Source organism: Pteropus alecto, unplaced genomic scaffold (assembly GCF_000325575.1).
Source record: "Pteropus alecto unplaced genomic scaffold, ASM32557v1 scaffold88, whole genome shotgun sequence".
In the NCBI taxonomy this organism is placed as follows: domain Eukaryota; kingdom Metazoa; phylum Chordata; class Mammalia; order Chiroptera; family Pteropodidae; genus Pteropus; species Pteropus alecto.
In genome coordinates, this window is record NW_006494611.1 from 11,640,340 (window position 1) to 11,657,503 (window position 17,164).

Below are 17,164 nucleotides of genomic sequence, written 5' to 3' on the forward strand. Positions count from 1 at the left end.
GCTCCTGAGATACTTTTAGGAATCCATGTGCAAGGAGAAGTCCTTGGACAATGCTTATCCTAGGCAGGGGCTGGCATTCCTCTCTCCCCAGAACATGGCTGCTCAGGGAAAACACTTCATGCCATTTTTGATGAGAATATGTCTAAAATTTATTATACAATTTTCCAAGTTCTTAAACAGAGGGTCCTGAACATAATTTAACTTTTTCTTGATGACTCAATATCAACATTATGAATGTTCATTATCATACTCTGCTTTTTAGGTTTTCACCTCCTCTCTCCAAGTTCATCTATCAAATGTCACTGCTGACATGTGTATGCTTCTAAATGCCTCTTCACCCACCTGCCTATCACTTTGATGATTCTGATGTGGTGAGCCAATGTACCATAGTCGGTTAGCTGTAGTTTCTGCAGTCAGATAGCCTGGAAAAGTTACCGTGCCTGAATTACATTATCTGGAAATGTAATGGAAATGTATGGAAAATAAGGCTCAGGGAGATGAGTTTTCTTTTTAAATTGATTTCATTGTTTAGAGAAGTATTAGGTTCACAGCAAAATTGAATGGAAAACATGGAGAGGTCCCATATACTCTCTAGCCGCCACACATGTCCATCCTCTCCCACTGTCAACATCCACATCAGGGCAGTGGGAATATTTATCTCAGAAGGTTGTTTTAAGGATTAAATGAGATTATGTATACAAAACATATACAATACCTAGTACAGTGCCAGGCACATAGTAAATCTCAATATGTGTAGCTATCATCATCATCATCATCATCATGATTGTCATCAGTAATAATAATAATAGTTGTGTGCAATACACAATTGTTAGTGATGATCATTAGGTTCTAAGGATTAAAGTGAGCAGCTTTCGTGCGAGGGTCTGGGGAAAGCTATTTGGGTCAGGGCCAGATGATTTCTCAGCACCTCTGTGCTTGGGTCTGTGTCCAGACAGTGAGAGGTCTCACTTCTGGAGAAGAGAGGCAGGATCAAGCTTCACCTCTACCTAGGGGTAGCTTAGTAATGTGAATTGTGCTCAGCACATGCCTCTCTTAAGAGTCTGAGGTAGGTACCTTGAGGCTCATAATGGTGCTCTCCTGACCCCCTGTGTGTATGCTATAAGCCAGACTCCCTGTGGGCTTGTGAAAAAAACTGAACAGACAAGATCTGGTGTGTGGGTCAGATGAGTAAGGTTGAAGGTGGTTAGGATCCAAGGTGTATCTTTAGCCTTGACCAGAGGAAGAGCTGCCGAGAGGGTTCAGCACCATGGACAGCTCCTCGGAGCGTCTCTTCATGGCTCCTCTGGGCGTTCCTTGCTCTAGCCACCTGCAGATCACACTCAGCCAACTAGAAAGCTTCCTTGCCCCGCACCACATCAGGACTCTGTCATTCTGCCTTCATCTGAGGTAGTTGAGGGTCTTATGCCTTTTGGGCATCCCTGTGTGTGTGCATGGAGGGGACATGAGGGGCAGCAGAGGTGCTCTTGTCATTCTAATCCCTTAAGCTCCACTTTCCTTCTGGGAAACTCTGAAGAACGAGGCTTGGACAGGGCCTGGACTGCTCTGCAGGAGATGGGGAGACAATGAGTGTGGTCTTTGGTAAAAGAAATAGGCCCCATTTTCCCTTCTGAGGTCAGAGAAGAGAGGACTAGAGATGTCCCAGGGATTCTGTGATTTTCTGTTAGCCTCTTCAGTGGACCACTCCTGCCATGGGCTTCAATCAGATGTCTATTCTGGCATTAGCTGCCCTGTGCACTGGGTCCCTGACTTCTCCCTGGGGAACTAGAGACTGGCAACTTGGTCACTTACCCTGAGTGGAGCCCCCTCCCCCCGCACAGATCGGATTCTACTTGCCCTGCCCTGTGGCCTCCTCCTTGGTTCTCTCTCTTCCTAAACCTCATTAATCTTGTCCATTTCACTGCTGGTCCTCCTCAGAGAGAACCCAGAGTCTGCCCTCAGATCCTAGATGAGTTTCACTGAGAAAAGCAATATATATGAAGGATGGCCTGCATGCTGTGCAGTGCATGTATCCCCCAAACATTTTAAAATCCATCCTGTCTTAAGACAGTCCAACGGAGAGCAGTGTGGGTTTGACCTAGCTGCAGAATGGCTCCTCCCGAGCTCTGGAACCAGGCCATGAGTGTATAACTAACCGCCCTGTGAAACACATTGCTGTGTCAGAAGCAGACCAATTTACCAAATGTCACTTTGCTAAAAGCCATTTTGCCAAAAGTCAATTCACTGAATGGCCAATTTGTCAAATGACCAATTCATCGAATTGACTTACTTCCTTTACCTATTTGGTGTGAGTCGACTGGTTTGCATTTTGTCTTTAGTACAGCATTTTAAGGACTGTTCCATTTATCTTTGCCCCTGCTCCTGGTATTTGAACTATGGTGAACCCTCCCCAGTCTCTTCTTGTGACTGCAGTGAGATGGGGCTGGGACAACCCGACCAACCCTAAAAGGCCATTGTGAAGAAAACTAAAACCAAATTGGTAAGGAAAATAAAGAAATTTAGCAAGTTGACCTTTGGAGAACTAGCTGGTCTGTGACTTGGTTTCTGGGGAAGTGACTCTGAAGGGGCTCACCTAGGGTCCTTGGGCCTCCTTTGGGGATGCTTGTGAGGATCTTGCTTTTCTATCCTATGGATGCCTCGTTATGGGGACCCATGGGAGGCTGCATGCTTGGTTTTAGAACCAGGAAAGGCTACTCTTCTCCCAAGCTTGTTCTCATCTATGGTCTTGGTAAATTGTAGCACAACAGTCTCTAGATCCCCCAGGGGGAGGAAGAAGCCCAGGGTCCATTTGTAGCAGATGCAAAGGCTTTCATAGGATGCGCAGATGTTTCTTACCCATTTTTGTCCTTTTTTTTTTTTTTTTACTCTTCCTCTGGTTCCTGTTATTTTATTCCATTTTATAATGTATCCTTTAAACTGCCTTAATTCCTTCCTGAAACAAGACAGAAAAGGAATTTAGACCTGCTCAGAAGGCTGTTCTGTTGGCCCATTTCCCCCACTCCTGCCCTGGGTTTCCCAGGGTCCTCGCCCTCCAGCACCAGCATCTCAGTCCACCCACTTGACCCTGAGGTCTCGTCCTGAAGCAGGACACTGCACCCGCTCTTCAGGGAGATGTGGAACCCAAACATTCACTGCTGCGTTAGAGACAAATACCATTTTACCCAGGAGATGCATGTTCTCTGGCACAATCAAAATGCTCATGTGGCCCACAGCACCTGCTTTCCTTCCTCTGCAGCTGTTTGAAGTCGGTCCCCAGTCCTTCACCACTTTGGGGTGGTGTCATTTCTACCATGCTGTCCTCTGTGCAGTTTCCCCTCAGCCTGGGTGTTTCCTCGCTGCTTAGAATTTTGAGCCCCAATTCTTCTGGTATTTGTCACCTTGAAAGATTTCCCATCCATTTATCTTTTTCAGTGGGGACTGAGGAGGGAGGGCACTAGCTGTTGTTACATCCCTGCAAAGCACCACACACTGAAATCAGTGCTTTATATGTCATTTAAAAAAAACATTTCATCATAGTATAATATCTATCTATCTATCTATCTATCTATCTATCTATCTATCTATAGATAGATAGATATATATATATATACTATACAACTTTTCTGTATATGTGTCATGTATTTTCATACATAGAACTCACTGAATTTTCACAAAGTGAACACTCCCATGGAACCAGTACCGGATCAAGAAGTAAAACATCACAAGTACTCAGAAGTCCCCTGTACCTCCTGTTCATGAATTCCCCTACACCAGGGTAACCATGATCCTGACTTCTAACAGCATAGATTAGTTTTGCTTGTTTTCGTGCTTTATATAAATGGCATATTTGGTGTTTAATCCTTACCAAAACCCAGCAAGAGAGAGCTTTGATTAGCCCTCCTTTACAGATGAGCAACCAGGCTCAGAGAGGCTGAGTAACTTGCCCAAGGTCACAGAGGCAATAAATGGTGGAGCTTGGAGTCTAACCCGGGACTCTCTGGTTCCAAAACTCATTTTCTCTCTACATTATGATTCTTTCTCCTGCTGCCCCCCATTCCTTGCCCCCACCACTGTGTCTGCTGGAAATTTCTGAGGTTATGGATCCTCACAACTCAGGGGTGTCCAGGACAAGAGCCTTGTCTCCTGCACGGCCTCCCTGCTCAGGACCCAGCAGAATGCTTGGGGCTTCCTGGGGGCTCGGTGCGTGGTGGTTGAGTACAGTGAAGGCCTTGCCTGGCACACTTAAATCAAGAGGGGCCTGCATTCCCCCTGCCTTCTTCCCTCACCCTATTGTCATTACTGTTTTCTTGCTGTGGTGGCTGGGACCCGTGTCTGCTGGTTATGTTTTCTGTTTGTCCTCAAACCACTCACTGCTGCCTCTGAGCAGCTTTTCCTTGGCAGGGTTCTGTGGTTGCTTTGTGGGATATGTGCCTTTCATCCGATATCTCTATCGTGGGAATTGATTACGGTGATGCTCGGTAGCTGAAAAGAACAAAAACAAAAACAGCCTGATTGGAGGAAATGTTACCCGGGATGGTTTCATGGAGCTGCCATCCAGGATTGCTTGATATCTCTTCCTAATGAGGTTTCTGCAACATTAACTCTACTGAGCTGGAGGGAGGGAGCGGCCACAGGAGGATGCAGGGCTTCGGGCAGTATGGCGAGCAGAGAGGGAGGGCATCTCTCCAGCCAGCGGAGCCTGGTATGCACTGGGTGCTCAGACCAGCCCACTGCTCCTACAAAGCTCAAACCCCACCATCCGTGGTGTCGGCCTCCAAAACCACCTACAAGAGTTTGGACGTAAGGAGTTCCCCGGGAAAAGGTTGGATATGCAACATTTAAAAAGATCTCAGGACCTCACAGAGCATGTGTGAGCTTTAATTCCATGAATCTTGTAACCGCCTCAGGCAGGGGAGAGGTGGTGAAGGAGAGGGGACAGAGCTGGACTGCCCAGCAGTTAGTGGGGGTAGTTTGAAGACTTGCCTGCAATATAATTGATTGTCACCTGTGTGCCAGACAGTCAGATACTTGCACACACCTTCGTATATTTACTCCTCTTATAAACTTATGTTACAAATGGTGAAATTGAGGCTCAGCAAGGCAGCCAGTGGGGCTGAGCTTGCTTTTGAACTCAGGTCACTTAGCTTCCTAGACCAGCTACTACCTGGCCAGCACCTTGTCTTCACTTGGGTCCCCTTTGAGGATGCTGACTTATCTGATGGCCTCGCCACTTACTCCAGCTGGCCTGACTCTGTCAGGGGAGCAGAGGAGAGGGGGTCAGGAGGGCACACAAAGACTAGCAAGGGGAACTGGCTCCTTAAAAGAGCAGTCAGACCCCAGGAGGAGAAGGAAGCAAAGGCGGCTGCTGGGGTCTGTCCTTTGCCGTGACAACAGCAGGAGGTCTGGAGCCCAAGACCAAAGAAAACGAGGCCACGAATCCCCCTTCGCCCCACAGTGTGTCCCTTTGGCACTGCTCCCTGGTCTTTTGTAAACCCTCCTCCTTCCTCCTGCCTAAACTTGACTTCTTGAGACGATGAAACAAACTCATTCACATTGAGAATCAGCCACTATACGCTATCAGTTTGTATCACCTGGGAGCACCTGAGATTTATGAGTGGACAAAGCCCCAGTCCTTGCATTGAGATTGGAGCTTGAGGCTGCATGGTTCAGGTCCCTATCACCAAAAGCTCTCAAGAACCAGCCTTGAAGGTCACCTGTAAACAGGTGCACAGACATGCAATCTGCCCACACAAGGTAGATCTGGGACCCCTGAATGTTGTCCCATGGGCTGGGGAGAGCAGGGCAGGGAGGAGAATTGCAGAATTAATTTCCCTTCTAGGTGGGAGGGGAGGCTTGAAGGTAGGCTGAGACAAGAGGGAGGGGAGAGTCCTGCCAGACCCCAGGAGCACCTCAGAGGGTGTGAGCCCCGGCATCCCACCCAGGGGGCACTGCCAGCCTCTCCCCTGAAAGCTCATCCTAAAGCAGGGACCTAGAGCAATTCTGGGGCTCGGTCTTCCAGACACTGGCCTGGAGCGGTGACTCCTGACCTCCTCAAAGGTTACCTCAGCCTGGTTCTCACCAACACTGGCTTAGGCAGTATCCCCCTGCCCCCAACCCCAGCAAGAACGCAGGGCAGTCGCTGGGGCCGAGGTAGTGGCCACATTGCTCCCCTCTCCTGTGAAGGCCGCCTCCGTTCTCTGTGACGGTGGGCAATGGCTGGTGACATGTCAGAAGCTGCTCTGCCCTCTCTCTACCCACTGGGGGCGGGGGGTTGTGTCCAAATCTCTCCTTACCTCACTCCCCCAAAGAACAGTAGTTGGGGCCTCTGCTCCTTACTTTGAAATGCTGGCCAGGGACAGGGGCTGCAATCCAGTTTGACTTAGCCCTTGCTGGGGACATGAAAACATTTGTAAACTTCCTTCTTACGCAGCACTTCTCAAACCCTAATGTGTGTGTGAATCACTGAAGATCTTGCTAAAACGAAGATTCTGATTCAGTAGAGGGGCCAGAAAGTCTGCATTTCTGACCAACCCCCAGGTGACTCCACAGCTGCTGATCCAGGTGCCAGAGATGTGGGTGCTGACTCACCTACTGTGAGACCCCGGGCGGCGCTCACTAGCAGCAGCGGTGTCAGGCTGCCCCATGGTGGGTGCCCAAGCGTGACGCACACTGGGTGTAATTTAATCCTCTTGACCTCACTGAGGTGTCAGGAACCAACTTCAGGTCATGTCCAACAGCATGGAGCGGGCTGGTGGCAGAGCCAGCCTCAAGCTGCAGCCTCCTGATCCCAGTTCTGGCTTCTTCAGCCCTGACTGCCCACCAAACCCGTGCCCACCGCCACCCCCCGCCCCAGCTCATAGCGCCATAAAGACAACTATAAGGCTCAAGCAACGAGCAATGGTAGCCAACTCACTAGCCGTGCTGAGAGTGCTACACAGAGCCTCAGTTAAGGCCCCCGACCGCATGATTATGCCCACTCACGGGGGAGGACACTGAGACATGAGGCCCCCTGGTGGTACACGGCCAGCTTTGTCTGCTCCAGGGCCCAGGTCCTTAATCTGACAATCTCATGACAAGGAAGTCCCAGGTGAGATGGTCTGGAAGAGTCAGGCTGCCGTGGTTCCCTCCTGGCTGGACCCCATATTGGGGCTCAGGGTAACCAGTCAGGACACAGCGCGGTGAGGGGCCGGTCCAGGCTGCCCAGAGCCTTCGTGTGGCTTGGAGCAGCCACAGCAGGCCTGGAGCTCTGCCGTGGGGCAGCCAAGCAGGCGGCAGAAACCCAGGGATGAGTCTGGCCTTGGCTAGTACCCAGCACCCCGGCTGAGTCCCCCGTTGATTCCCTTAGATGCTGGTCTGCCAGCAGAGCCCAATCTGGTTAGAGCGTGAAGGGGGATTAGCAGCTAGAACATGAGGTTTTGACCTCGGCTTCCCAGCCCCTGCCTCCTCTAGGCCTGGCAGAGCCTGGAGGGATTGACAGAGTATGCGGGAGGAGGGGCCGCAGGAGCGGGAGTTCCTGGGATGGTGCCCAAGTCACGGTGTGGGCCTGGCTGTCCCCATCCCTTCATGGGACGGGGCCCAGCTTGGGTCTCTGGGATGTCCCTAGACCCAGGGTGCTGCTACCAGCAGCGGCTTGTCTCTCGGGGCTCTTGATCTTGGAAGCTGGGGTTCAAGCTGGGGATCTTTGCCTGCAGGACTCTTACCCTGAGGCCCCCCTCCTCCCCGCAAAGTGGACTCTCTGGACCTCCAGCTCCCTTTCTTCCCAGGAGAGTTGCTCACTTTCCTCAGGGGCTGCCCACACTTCCCTGCTGATGCTGCTGGTGCTACCTTGGAACGCCCGAGGACGTCTGACTGCTAATGCTCCCAGAAGGATGTGTGAAGGGCAGAGCAGGGCTGATTATAACAATGGCAACAAGTGCTTCTCCAGTGCTTCCCTCCCCGCCAGAGCCCTCATTTCTTAGGCCTGCCTCCGGGTAGACAGGGCAGGTACAAGTGTCTCCAGTGCACAGGTGAGGAGGCTTAGTCTCTTACAACTATGACACAGAGCCAGCCCGTCCTGCTTCAAGCCCCTGCTTTCCCCTCTCAGCCACACGGCCTGTCCTGACTCCTTGTTTTGGTCAGGAAAATGCAGAGGGATTGGAGCAAGAGAATCATGTAAGGATCCTCTTTAGTTCAATTCAGCTAAAAATTACTGAGCCCCTGCAATGTGCCAGGTCCAAGGAGACAATGAGAAGCAAAAGAGACAATGTCTGCCATTGGGGTTTTATGGTCTGGAGGCAGAGATAGATGTTAACCAGAAATTAGTATTTCATGACATTCAATACACCAGTATTTCATTACAACTTTGGATTAATGCTGAGAAGGAAAAGCATGCTCCTGAGAGCCTGGAGTAGAAGGAGTGGTCAGGAAAGGTGTCTGTAGACTGCAGTGTGAAAGACAAATGAGAATTCACTGGGTAAAGAGTGGAGGAAGAACATCAGGCAGAGGGTACAGCAAGTGCAAAGGTCCTGTGGCAGTAGGATTTGAAGAACTGAAGGGGCATCAGCATAAGTGGAAGAGCAGGCAGAGGCGAGAACACAGGGCACTTCTTACATCAGATCCTGAAAGGTAGGTGTACTTCTTACCCCATTTTGCATATGAGGAAACTGAGGCCAGAGAGGTTAAGTGACTTGCCTAAGACCACATGATTTAAATGGGTGAGTCAGGTCATGTGTTTCCCTCCCCAGTCCTGTCCCTTGTCTGGCGGCTGGGTCCTTACTCTAGGAATCTGCTTTTCGCTGTCCAGCCTGGGACTTCCTTCTGAGCCTCTTTCCACCCCATGGCTCTGAGCCCTCTGCTTGCCTCTGGCCAGGACCAGGCCACCAGTTGCTGTCTTTCCAGTTCTAGAACCGTCCTTCCTCCAGGATGACCTCTCTCAGCATATCCCTGACCATGCTCCTTTAGGACCTGTGACAAGATCACCATGAAAGGAGGTTGGAGGCAAAAAATAACTAAGTTTGAAGGAGATCCAGGAGGCTCAGGGACTGGGAAAATGTGATGGGGAAAGATGAAGGTGATGCCTTTTGCGTTTCCATGCCAACTGGTGAAACTGGAGATGAGAGACTTTATTTCAAATAGTTTCGGAAACACAAGACAATTGTCGACCAGGTGGGAAGTCAACTTGGGCAATCGATCGATCGATCAATCAATCAATCAATAAGAGAATCGCTTTATTTAGAAGTCAACTTGGGCAATCGATCGATCGATCGATCAATCAATCAATCAATCAATCAATAAGAGAATCGCTTTATTTTTGGTTGTGGTGTGGCTGGCTGAGAAGGCGTCCAAATCCAGGGAAGGCGTCTGGCGCCCTCTAGAGGCAAAGCTGGAAACAACAGTCAGAACCTTAGGAAAGCGTTGAGTGGACGTTTTTAGGGCGGGACGAAAGAAATGCGGATGCGGATTTCTCAAATATTGCCAAATGGAGGAACTAGAACAGAAGCTTAAATACATGAACTCGATCTTCTCCAAAGCCCTGTGTGGTAGATATTTTTATCCCCATTTTACAAATAGGGAAACTGAAGCTCTCAGGTGCATAATTTCCCACGTTTCGTGGCTGGTAAATGGTAGAAGCAGAAATTGAACCTAGATCCTTCTCTTTGCAAAGTTCAGGCTCTTTCCACCATCCCCTCTGCTGCCAGCATGCTGAATTTCCCTCAGACTTCCAAGACTCACTCATTTTCCTCTGTTCCAGAGGCTGGCCTATTCTAGAGTCTCGAATCCAGTTTCCTTTACTCATTTAAACAATGTGAGCTGCTTACTGCTCTGGGCTGGCTTGGCACCGTGTCTGAGGTCCCAAGATCAGCTCAGCTCTGCCTCATCCCTGGATCCTCACCTCTTGGACTGGCTCATGATGTCCTATTGCCTGTCTGCCTGGGGACAGCGTTTTCCTTCTGTAAGCTTTGGTGCCCCAGCGCTATGTCTAAAAGACCCTCTCTGGTCTCAGCTATCACCTTCTCTGGCCTGCAAGGATTTTTCTTGCCAGCATCCTCTCCCCAGTACCTACTGCTCCAGGCAAACCCGGCTACTCTTGGATCATGCCGGGCTCTCCCATGCCTCCTGCCTTTGCATGGATTGTTCCTGCCCCTCCCTTCCCACTTAGCTCCTGTTGTGAATTGCTTTTCCTGAATTGTACTTTGTTGCGATGCTATTATAAGAAGCAGACACTTGAAACCCATTTATTCTAAGGATCTAGTGTTATTGATTAGGCCATGCTGTTATTTTTTATAAAGACTTGTTTCATCTTAGTGCCCCAAACAGCTATACTCCAGAAAAACTAGTCTTTTTAAGTGTATACAAATATCGGGGATGCTATTAACTGACCACTTTCCCCTTTTCATGCTGGCTTTCAGGAAGCCTAGAGCCCATGCTCGGCCCAAACCTGACAGATGTGTGAGTCACCTGCTGCTTCATTCTTGGTATCCGCCATTGATTTTTCTTCTCTTTGTCCCACTTTTCACTCTTGCTCTCTTGCTGTTTTATAAATCCCTGTAAGACACCTCAAAGCCTTTCTGGAACAAGGTTGGCCTAAATCAATAAACTAATCAATACTAATAGAAAACCTTCCTTGCAAGATTGTGGTGAGGATTAAACAGAATAATGGATGTGAATTCCAGCCCAGAGATTCCTCCCAGGCCAAAGGGCGGCCTGCTGGCTGGGGCCACGAGGAGGGTCTGCTGGGGGTTCCCAATCCCTGTGCGGCCTTCAGCTTCCTGACTCTGTAGAAGCCTCCAGGCCACTGACCCCTGTACTTGTCTTACCCTCACCACATGTGCTCAGATCTCCCTGAGTCCCTGTGGGTAAGAGCAGGGGGTAGCTGTGTCTGTCCTCTCTCATCCCACTCGTCTCTGATGACCTACTTTCCCCTGCTCCTCCTTGGGGTCTCAAATGCCCTGAGAGCCAAGCACCCCACTTGCTATGTCTTGGAGTTGTCGGCATGTGGTGGGCACACAATGGGAGGGAGACTAAGAGATCACCTGGTCTGGCCCACGCATTTGACAAATGAGGAAACAGGCCTAAAGAGGACCATGTTGGAGCCAAGTCCCAAGCATATTTCAGCTCATTCATGTCAAGTCTAAGCATGGCCCCGCCTTCCTCAAAGGCTCTCAGGGAGTCTTCACGCCCTAAGAGCCAGGACCATGCTCTCTAGCACAGCTTCCAAAACTCTCCTCTCTTGGACCATTCTTGCAAAGCACCCCTGTTTTAGCCCATTACTTTGAAACGTAGTGGCCTAAAAGAACAATAAACATTTATTATCTTCCAGTTTCGGTAGGCGGCTGGGTGGTTCTGTCCTGGGTCTTTCATGAGACTGCAGTCAAGATGTCGGCCGAGGCATTGTCAGTCTGTTTGGGCTGCTATAACAAAAACAACCTAAGTTGGGTAGCTCATAAACAACGAATACTTACTTCTCACAGTTCTGGAGGCTGGGAAGTCCAGGATCCAGGTGCCAGCAGACTCGGTGTTTAGTGACGGCCTGCCTTCTGGCTCATAGCTGTGTCCTCACATGGCCGAAGGGGCAGTGGTGCTCTCTCAGAACTCTTTCATAAGCGCCCCAATTCCAGTCACAAGGGCTCCACTTTCATGACCTAAGCACCTACCAAAGGCCCCACCTCCTAATATTATCACACTGGGCATTAGGATTTCAACATTTGAATTTGGGAGAGACACAGACATTGAAGCCATAGCAGAGCTGCGTCATCTGAAAGCTCGATTGGGACTGGAGAATCTATTTCCATGATGACTGGCTCACATTGCTGGCTGTTGGCAGGAGGCCTCAGGTCCTCAGGTCCCCGTGTGGGCCTCTCCAGAGAGCTGCTTGAGTGTCCTTATGACATGGCACTGGTTTCTACCAGAGAGAGTGATCTGAGAGAGAGTAAGGAGGAGGCTGCAGTGTCTTCTATGATCTAGTTTCAGAAGTTATCCACTGTCACTTCTGTCCTACTCTGTTCTTTAGAAGTGAATTACTAAATCCCACCCACAATCAAGGGGATAAGTAAGCTCCATATTTTGAAAGGAAGAATGTCAAAGAATTTGTGGACGTACTTTAAAACCACCTCAAGCTCCCATGGATACACCCCAGCCACAGCAAACTGCGTGAGATCCCTTCCCCCAGCCTGCCTGCCTTGCTTCTTCCTGCCTCTGGGCTTTCGTACATGCTGTTCCCTCTGCTTACAATGTGCTTCCCTCATTTCCCTTTTCTGTCTGGTAAGCTCTGACTTACTTTTCAGGATCCATTTCAGAGTTCATCTCCTCCCCCTCAGGTAGACTTGGTCATTATTGTAAGCTGGAGTGTCCTTGTGGTATCCCCAGCAGATAGTCAGCTCTCAGTACAGACTTGCTGGACAAAGAATGGAGATTTCATTCACTCATTTCCCGTGTGTCCTTCTGAGTGCTCTAGGGTGTTCTATGCGTCTGTGGTTACTTCTGCATGTGTGAGCCTTGCTATCACCGGTGGATGTAGGTGCTCCATCGAGGTGTGTTTGGCTCCATGTGGGGCTCCCACGTTCGCCTTGGCTCCTAGTTACTGAGGAAGTCATATGACCGTGAGCCCCTGAGTGTGAGCCATCTCTTATTTACCTGTGTGGCCTGCATAGCCGTTGCTCCCAATCCAGTAATTACCTGTCAGGTGACCCTGCCCAGTGTCAACATCCCATTTAAGAAGAAGGAGAGAACCAGTCCACAGACCAAGGGAACAATAGAGCCAGTATGGGCTATATGGCCATGGTAGCAATTACTTGCATAACAGAGAAATTGGGTTGACCTACAGATGCACAGCCAGGAGGTGGGAGAGCTGGGACTCGAACCAGCCTTTCTGAGCTCAGGGCCCTGTGCACTCTGCTGCAGTGCTTCTGATTTGTTGTCTCAGCAAGAAAACTTAGACGGAGGGAAGGGAGTTGGTGTTTAGTGATGGCCTGTACATACAGGGCTCTGTGGGCCATGTCCTTGGGGCTCACAGTGAATGGCTGACGGGAAGGAGATGGTCAAGCCTTAAGGGCCTGGCCCAGGAGAAGGGGCTGGGGGTCTGTGGGACAACCCGATGTTGTGTCCCACATCAGGACAGTCAGCCCCAGGCTGTTTGAGGTGTCTGATGCAGGGCCCTCCAGCAGACCATCTGGGTCCCCACCCTGGTCCAGTCTTGGGTGAGATACTTAACTTCTTGGAGCTCAGTTCCCTCCTCTGCAAAATGGGCGAAGTAACAGTCCCTACTCCAGTTCCCTCTCCCAGGACTGCTGAACAAGGGGAGGCTCTTGGACCTTACTTCCTGGGTTTGAATCCTAGAGCCAGCACCTGCCAGCTGTGTTCCCTTGAAGAAGCTGCTGAACTTCTCTGAGCCTCCCTGTCCTCCTTGTGAAATAGCATTTACCCCACGGTCAGTGTGAGGGTCAGGCGTGTTCACGCACGTGAATTACTAGGCAGTGCAGCCGGGGGGACATGCTTAGAACATGGCAGCAGGTGGTACTACCACTGTGGGAAGGAAAAGCTACCTAGATAAACAGGTACCAGAAGCCCAGACTTGCCAGAGGAGCTGGGGGAAGGGTGCAGAGCTGGCCTGGGGCAATGCTTCCTCTCTCACATAAGGACACTACTAATGGAGAGGTGATGAAGTCCTGGGTGGTCCTTGCCCTGCAAGCCACAGGGCAGGGATGTGGCACTGCACCCCCCGGCCCAGTCCCTTGTGTGGGCCAGGTTCTCAGTGGCAGCTCTGCTGCCTGCAGTCCTGAGAGCAAGGGATCTGGAGTCAGACCCAGCTTGGCGTTCAGGACCTGGGTCATCCACCTACTGGCTGGTTACCTGGGAGCCAATGGCGCTTTCTTCCAGAGAGTGAGCTGTAGTGCACTCACCACAAGCCACAGGGTGCCTAGGAGCCTGTTAGGAAGCCTCTTCCTCTTTTGCTTGTTCCTTTGCAGCCCTGGACAATGCACCTGGGGTGGGGGTGGGGGTATCTGGCAGAGATGACCTCTGTGGGTCTGGCAGGCAGGGTTAAGGTCTGGCAGAACTGGTTACTTCTTCCCCAGACTTCTCCCTCCAGAGATTGGGAAGTGGCTGGGCACTGAACTGCAGCTCATTCATTCATTCATTCATTCATTCAACAAATGCTTACCAAGGGCCTTTATGGGCCAGGCACTGTCCCAGGGGCTGGGATGCAGCAGTGATTGGCCTGGGCTCTGTCGGGCCTGCCCTACCTCCCTGGCTCATCAGGACCCTTTGGAGAAATCTCTTCTGAGCAGTGTGCTTCTCCTTCTGGCTTGTTCTCACAGGGACCTGAGTGAGAACACCATCCAAGCCATCCCCAGAAAGGCTTTTCGTGGAGCTACAGACCTCAAAAATTTGTGAGTACAGGCCTGGGATGGAGAGGGGCTGGGGGCTGCAAGGGCCACCCCTGGCAGTGTCCTCATGGGTCTCCCCAAGCCCTGTGGTCTAGGCAGCCAAAGAGCTGGTCTGGGCTCTGAGGTGTCTGGTGCCAGCATGGTCTTCTGGAACAATCTGAGGTCAGAGGAAACAGGCAGCCTTTGGGGTTGAAGGGAGTTTCATGAACTGTGGGGTGCTTAGGGGAGGTTCTTGGTCCATGTGAATGGAGAGTCTCCGTGACCTTGCCCTCCAGTGGATTAAGAGAGCTAGATTTGAATCTTCTCTTTCAGGCACCTATTAGATAAGCTGCAGCAAGTTTGTTAACTTCCCTGAGCCTTAATATATTGTTCTGTAAAATGGGGATATCACATTTCCCGCATAGGCTTGTTCTGAGGTTTAAATGAGATATGGAAATAAATACGTTTTGTCAAACGCTATTTAATTGTAGTAGTTTATTCCTATTATTCAAACGTATTCTGGTCCAGGCTTACCACCTCCTCAAGGTCTGACTACAGCAGGGATGGCAAATGCCAGGGACACCTGTCACTCCCCAGCCCCCTACACCTGTGATAGACATTGATAATTGATCACTGCATTCTTCCCAAGTTTCCCAAATCACAGCCTCAGTGTATTCTTAGAGCAGCACTTCAAGTAGCCGCCGCTAGGCGGTCTCACTTGGCACTCAGGCTGGCATCTGTCTGCCAGTTCTAGCTGCCACCGCTTTGGCGATAGACTCATTTCAAAGCTGCCAATGCCCTCTAGGTGGCCACCAAAATGCGAGGAGAGGTGCCTGCTCCCCAGGAGATTTGCAAGGTTAGGTAGAGGAATATAACTTTTATTTATATTTATCGCTTTAACTAAAAATAAGAAATAATTTAAGTTCTTATTATTTACCATTTGGATTGACCCATTTGTATGGAACAAATGATTAGGGTTAGGCCTCTTTTTTTTTTTTAATGAGTGGAGTGCTTGACAAAAACGTTTGGACACCTCTGTTCTCGGCAATGTGCCTCCTCTCTAGAACCTTCCTTTGCTTCACAGACAGCTGGACAAGAACCAGATCAGCTGCATCGAGGAAGGGGCCTTCCGGGCTCTGCGAGGGCTGGAGGTGCTGTAAGTGAAATGTGGGAAGGGAAGCAGAGGCCAGGAGAGTCCGGCTAACACAGGTGCTGGGGCCCAGGCCGCTGGAGCTGGGGCCTGGGAGCAGCACAGGAGGCGGGAGACCTAGGAGGCAGGTTCCGGGCCCAGGGCAGAGGCCCTGCTCTCTGCTAGTCTAGATTCGCTACCGAGGATGGGAGGACACACACTCATGGAGTCTCGCCCGCAACAGCGTGACCCAGGCTTTCCGTGCTTATGATGACACCCAGGGCGAGCGGCTACATCTTCCAAGGGTTTCTGACACATGGGGAAGGACTGACTCGCTCTTCTCTTTCTGTCTAAATGCTCCCCTTTCTTCCAAGCCAGCCCAAGCTGCATGCACACTCTCGGTCTCCTTGCTCCTTCTCCCCTGTTCTACCAGGCTCAGAGTCTGGTGCATCTGCCTTATACCTACTGTCCCAGCTCAGGGCTTTCCCTGAGGGTGGCTCTGTGTCTCGTGCTCTTCAGCGTAGCTCCCCGGGTCCAGCTCGAGGGTGGGTCATGGAACACAGCATGAGAGTCTGCTCGTTTGTCGGAGAGCAGCCCTGCTCCCCCTCCCACGTAAGCTTCTGTTGGGCAGATGCTAACGGATTCTGGTTTTCTTGTCAGGACCCTAAACAACAACAATATCACCACCATCCCCGTGTCCAGCTTCAACCACATGCCCAAGCTACGGACCTTGTGAGTCAGCCTGATGTTGGGAGCATAGCACCAAGTGTGGCCGGTGCTGGGGCAGTGGGGAAAGGAGGCCAAGGCTCCCGCAGGTGGGGCGTGGGGTGGGGAGCGGGGGCTTCTCTTCCTCTGCACCCCCAGTGACCAGCCAGAGTTGGCTGATTGGAGTTGGAGTCAGGGGAGGTGATCTAAAATGGAAGGATGTCGAACGTCATTTATATTTGATTTTCCTTAAAAAAACAAATGATCTCTTTTTGTGTCTGACAACGACTTATGGGATTCGGGGCAGTGGGTCTGTGTGAGCTCAGGGAGGTGAATCGCTGGGCGACATCCAGCCGAAGGGGTGCCCCGAGTTCTCCTGGTTCCCCTCTTACTCCTGACACTTGCAGGGATGACTTGATCTTTTGAGTGGTGCACTTAATAAGGGCAGGTGTTTGGAATCAAAACCACAAGGAGTGGGACCGAAGGGGGCGCTGGAGCCAAGAGGCTCCTCCTTTCTCCCTGGTAACTGCCCCGTTTGTTTCACCAGGTGGTGGCCTGGCTGGAGCAGGGAAAACGCAGCTGATTTTCCTGATGGGCCACAAGGGTTGCCACTGCCTGGCCATCCCAGCGGTGAGGCAGGCTGCCATCGCCTCCCCACCCTCCTTTACTCACAGAGGGAAGAGAGTCTGGTGCCTGCTCAGGCGCTGACCCTTTCTGTGATCTTGGGGAAAGCACCTGCCCCCTCGACTTAGTTTCCCCACCTATCTCATGGACGTAATAATCCACGCGTTAACGTCGGGCCCACCCATGACCTCATGCTCTCTCCTACCCTATTTCCTCTCTACGCATCACCTCCTGCCTTATCCATCACCTCCTGGACCACCCTCTATCTCCTGTCTTCACTCATTATTTCCTGTTCCCATCCATCCCATCACGTCCCTACTCATCACATCCTTTCTTTACCCACCACCTCCTTCCTTACCTGTCGCCT

General features: G+C 50.9%; 1 protein-coding gene across 1 annotated transcript in view; it reads left to right on the forward strand.

The window, feature by feature from the left end:
- The window catches only part of SLIT1 (slit guidance ligand 1), a 156,128-nt gene that overhangs the window by 87,045 nt on the left and 51,919 nt on the right, over nucleotides 1-17,164 (forward strand). The window contains exons 5-7 of the mRNA XM_006926015.3: nucleotides 14,292-14,363; nucleotides 15,424-15,495; nucleotides 16,129-16,200. Of these exons, the coding sequence (XP_006926077.1) occupies nucleotides 14,292-14,363; nucleotides 15,424-15,495; nucleotides 16,129-16,200 (216 nt within the window). The remainder of the gene's footprint in view (nucleotides 1-14,291; nucleotides 14,364-15,423; nucleotides 15,496-16,128; nucleotides 16,201-17,164) is intronic.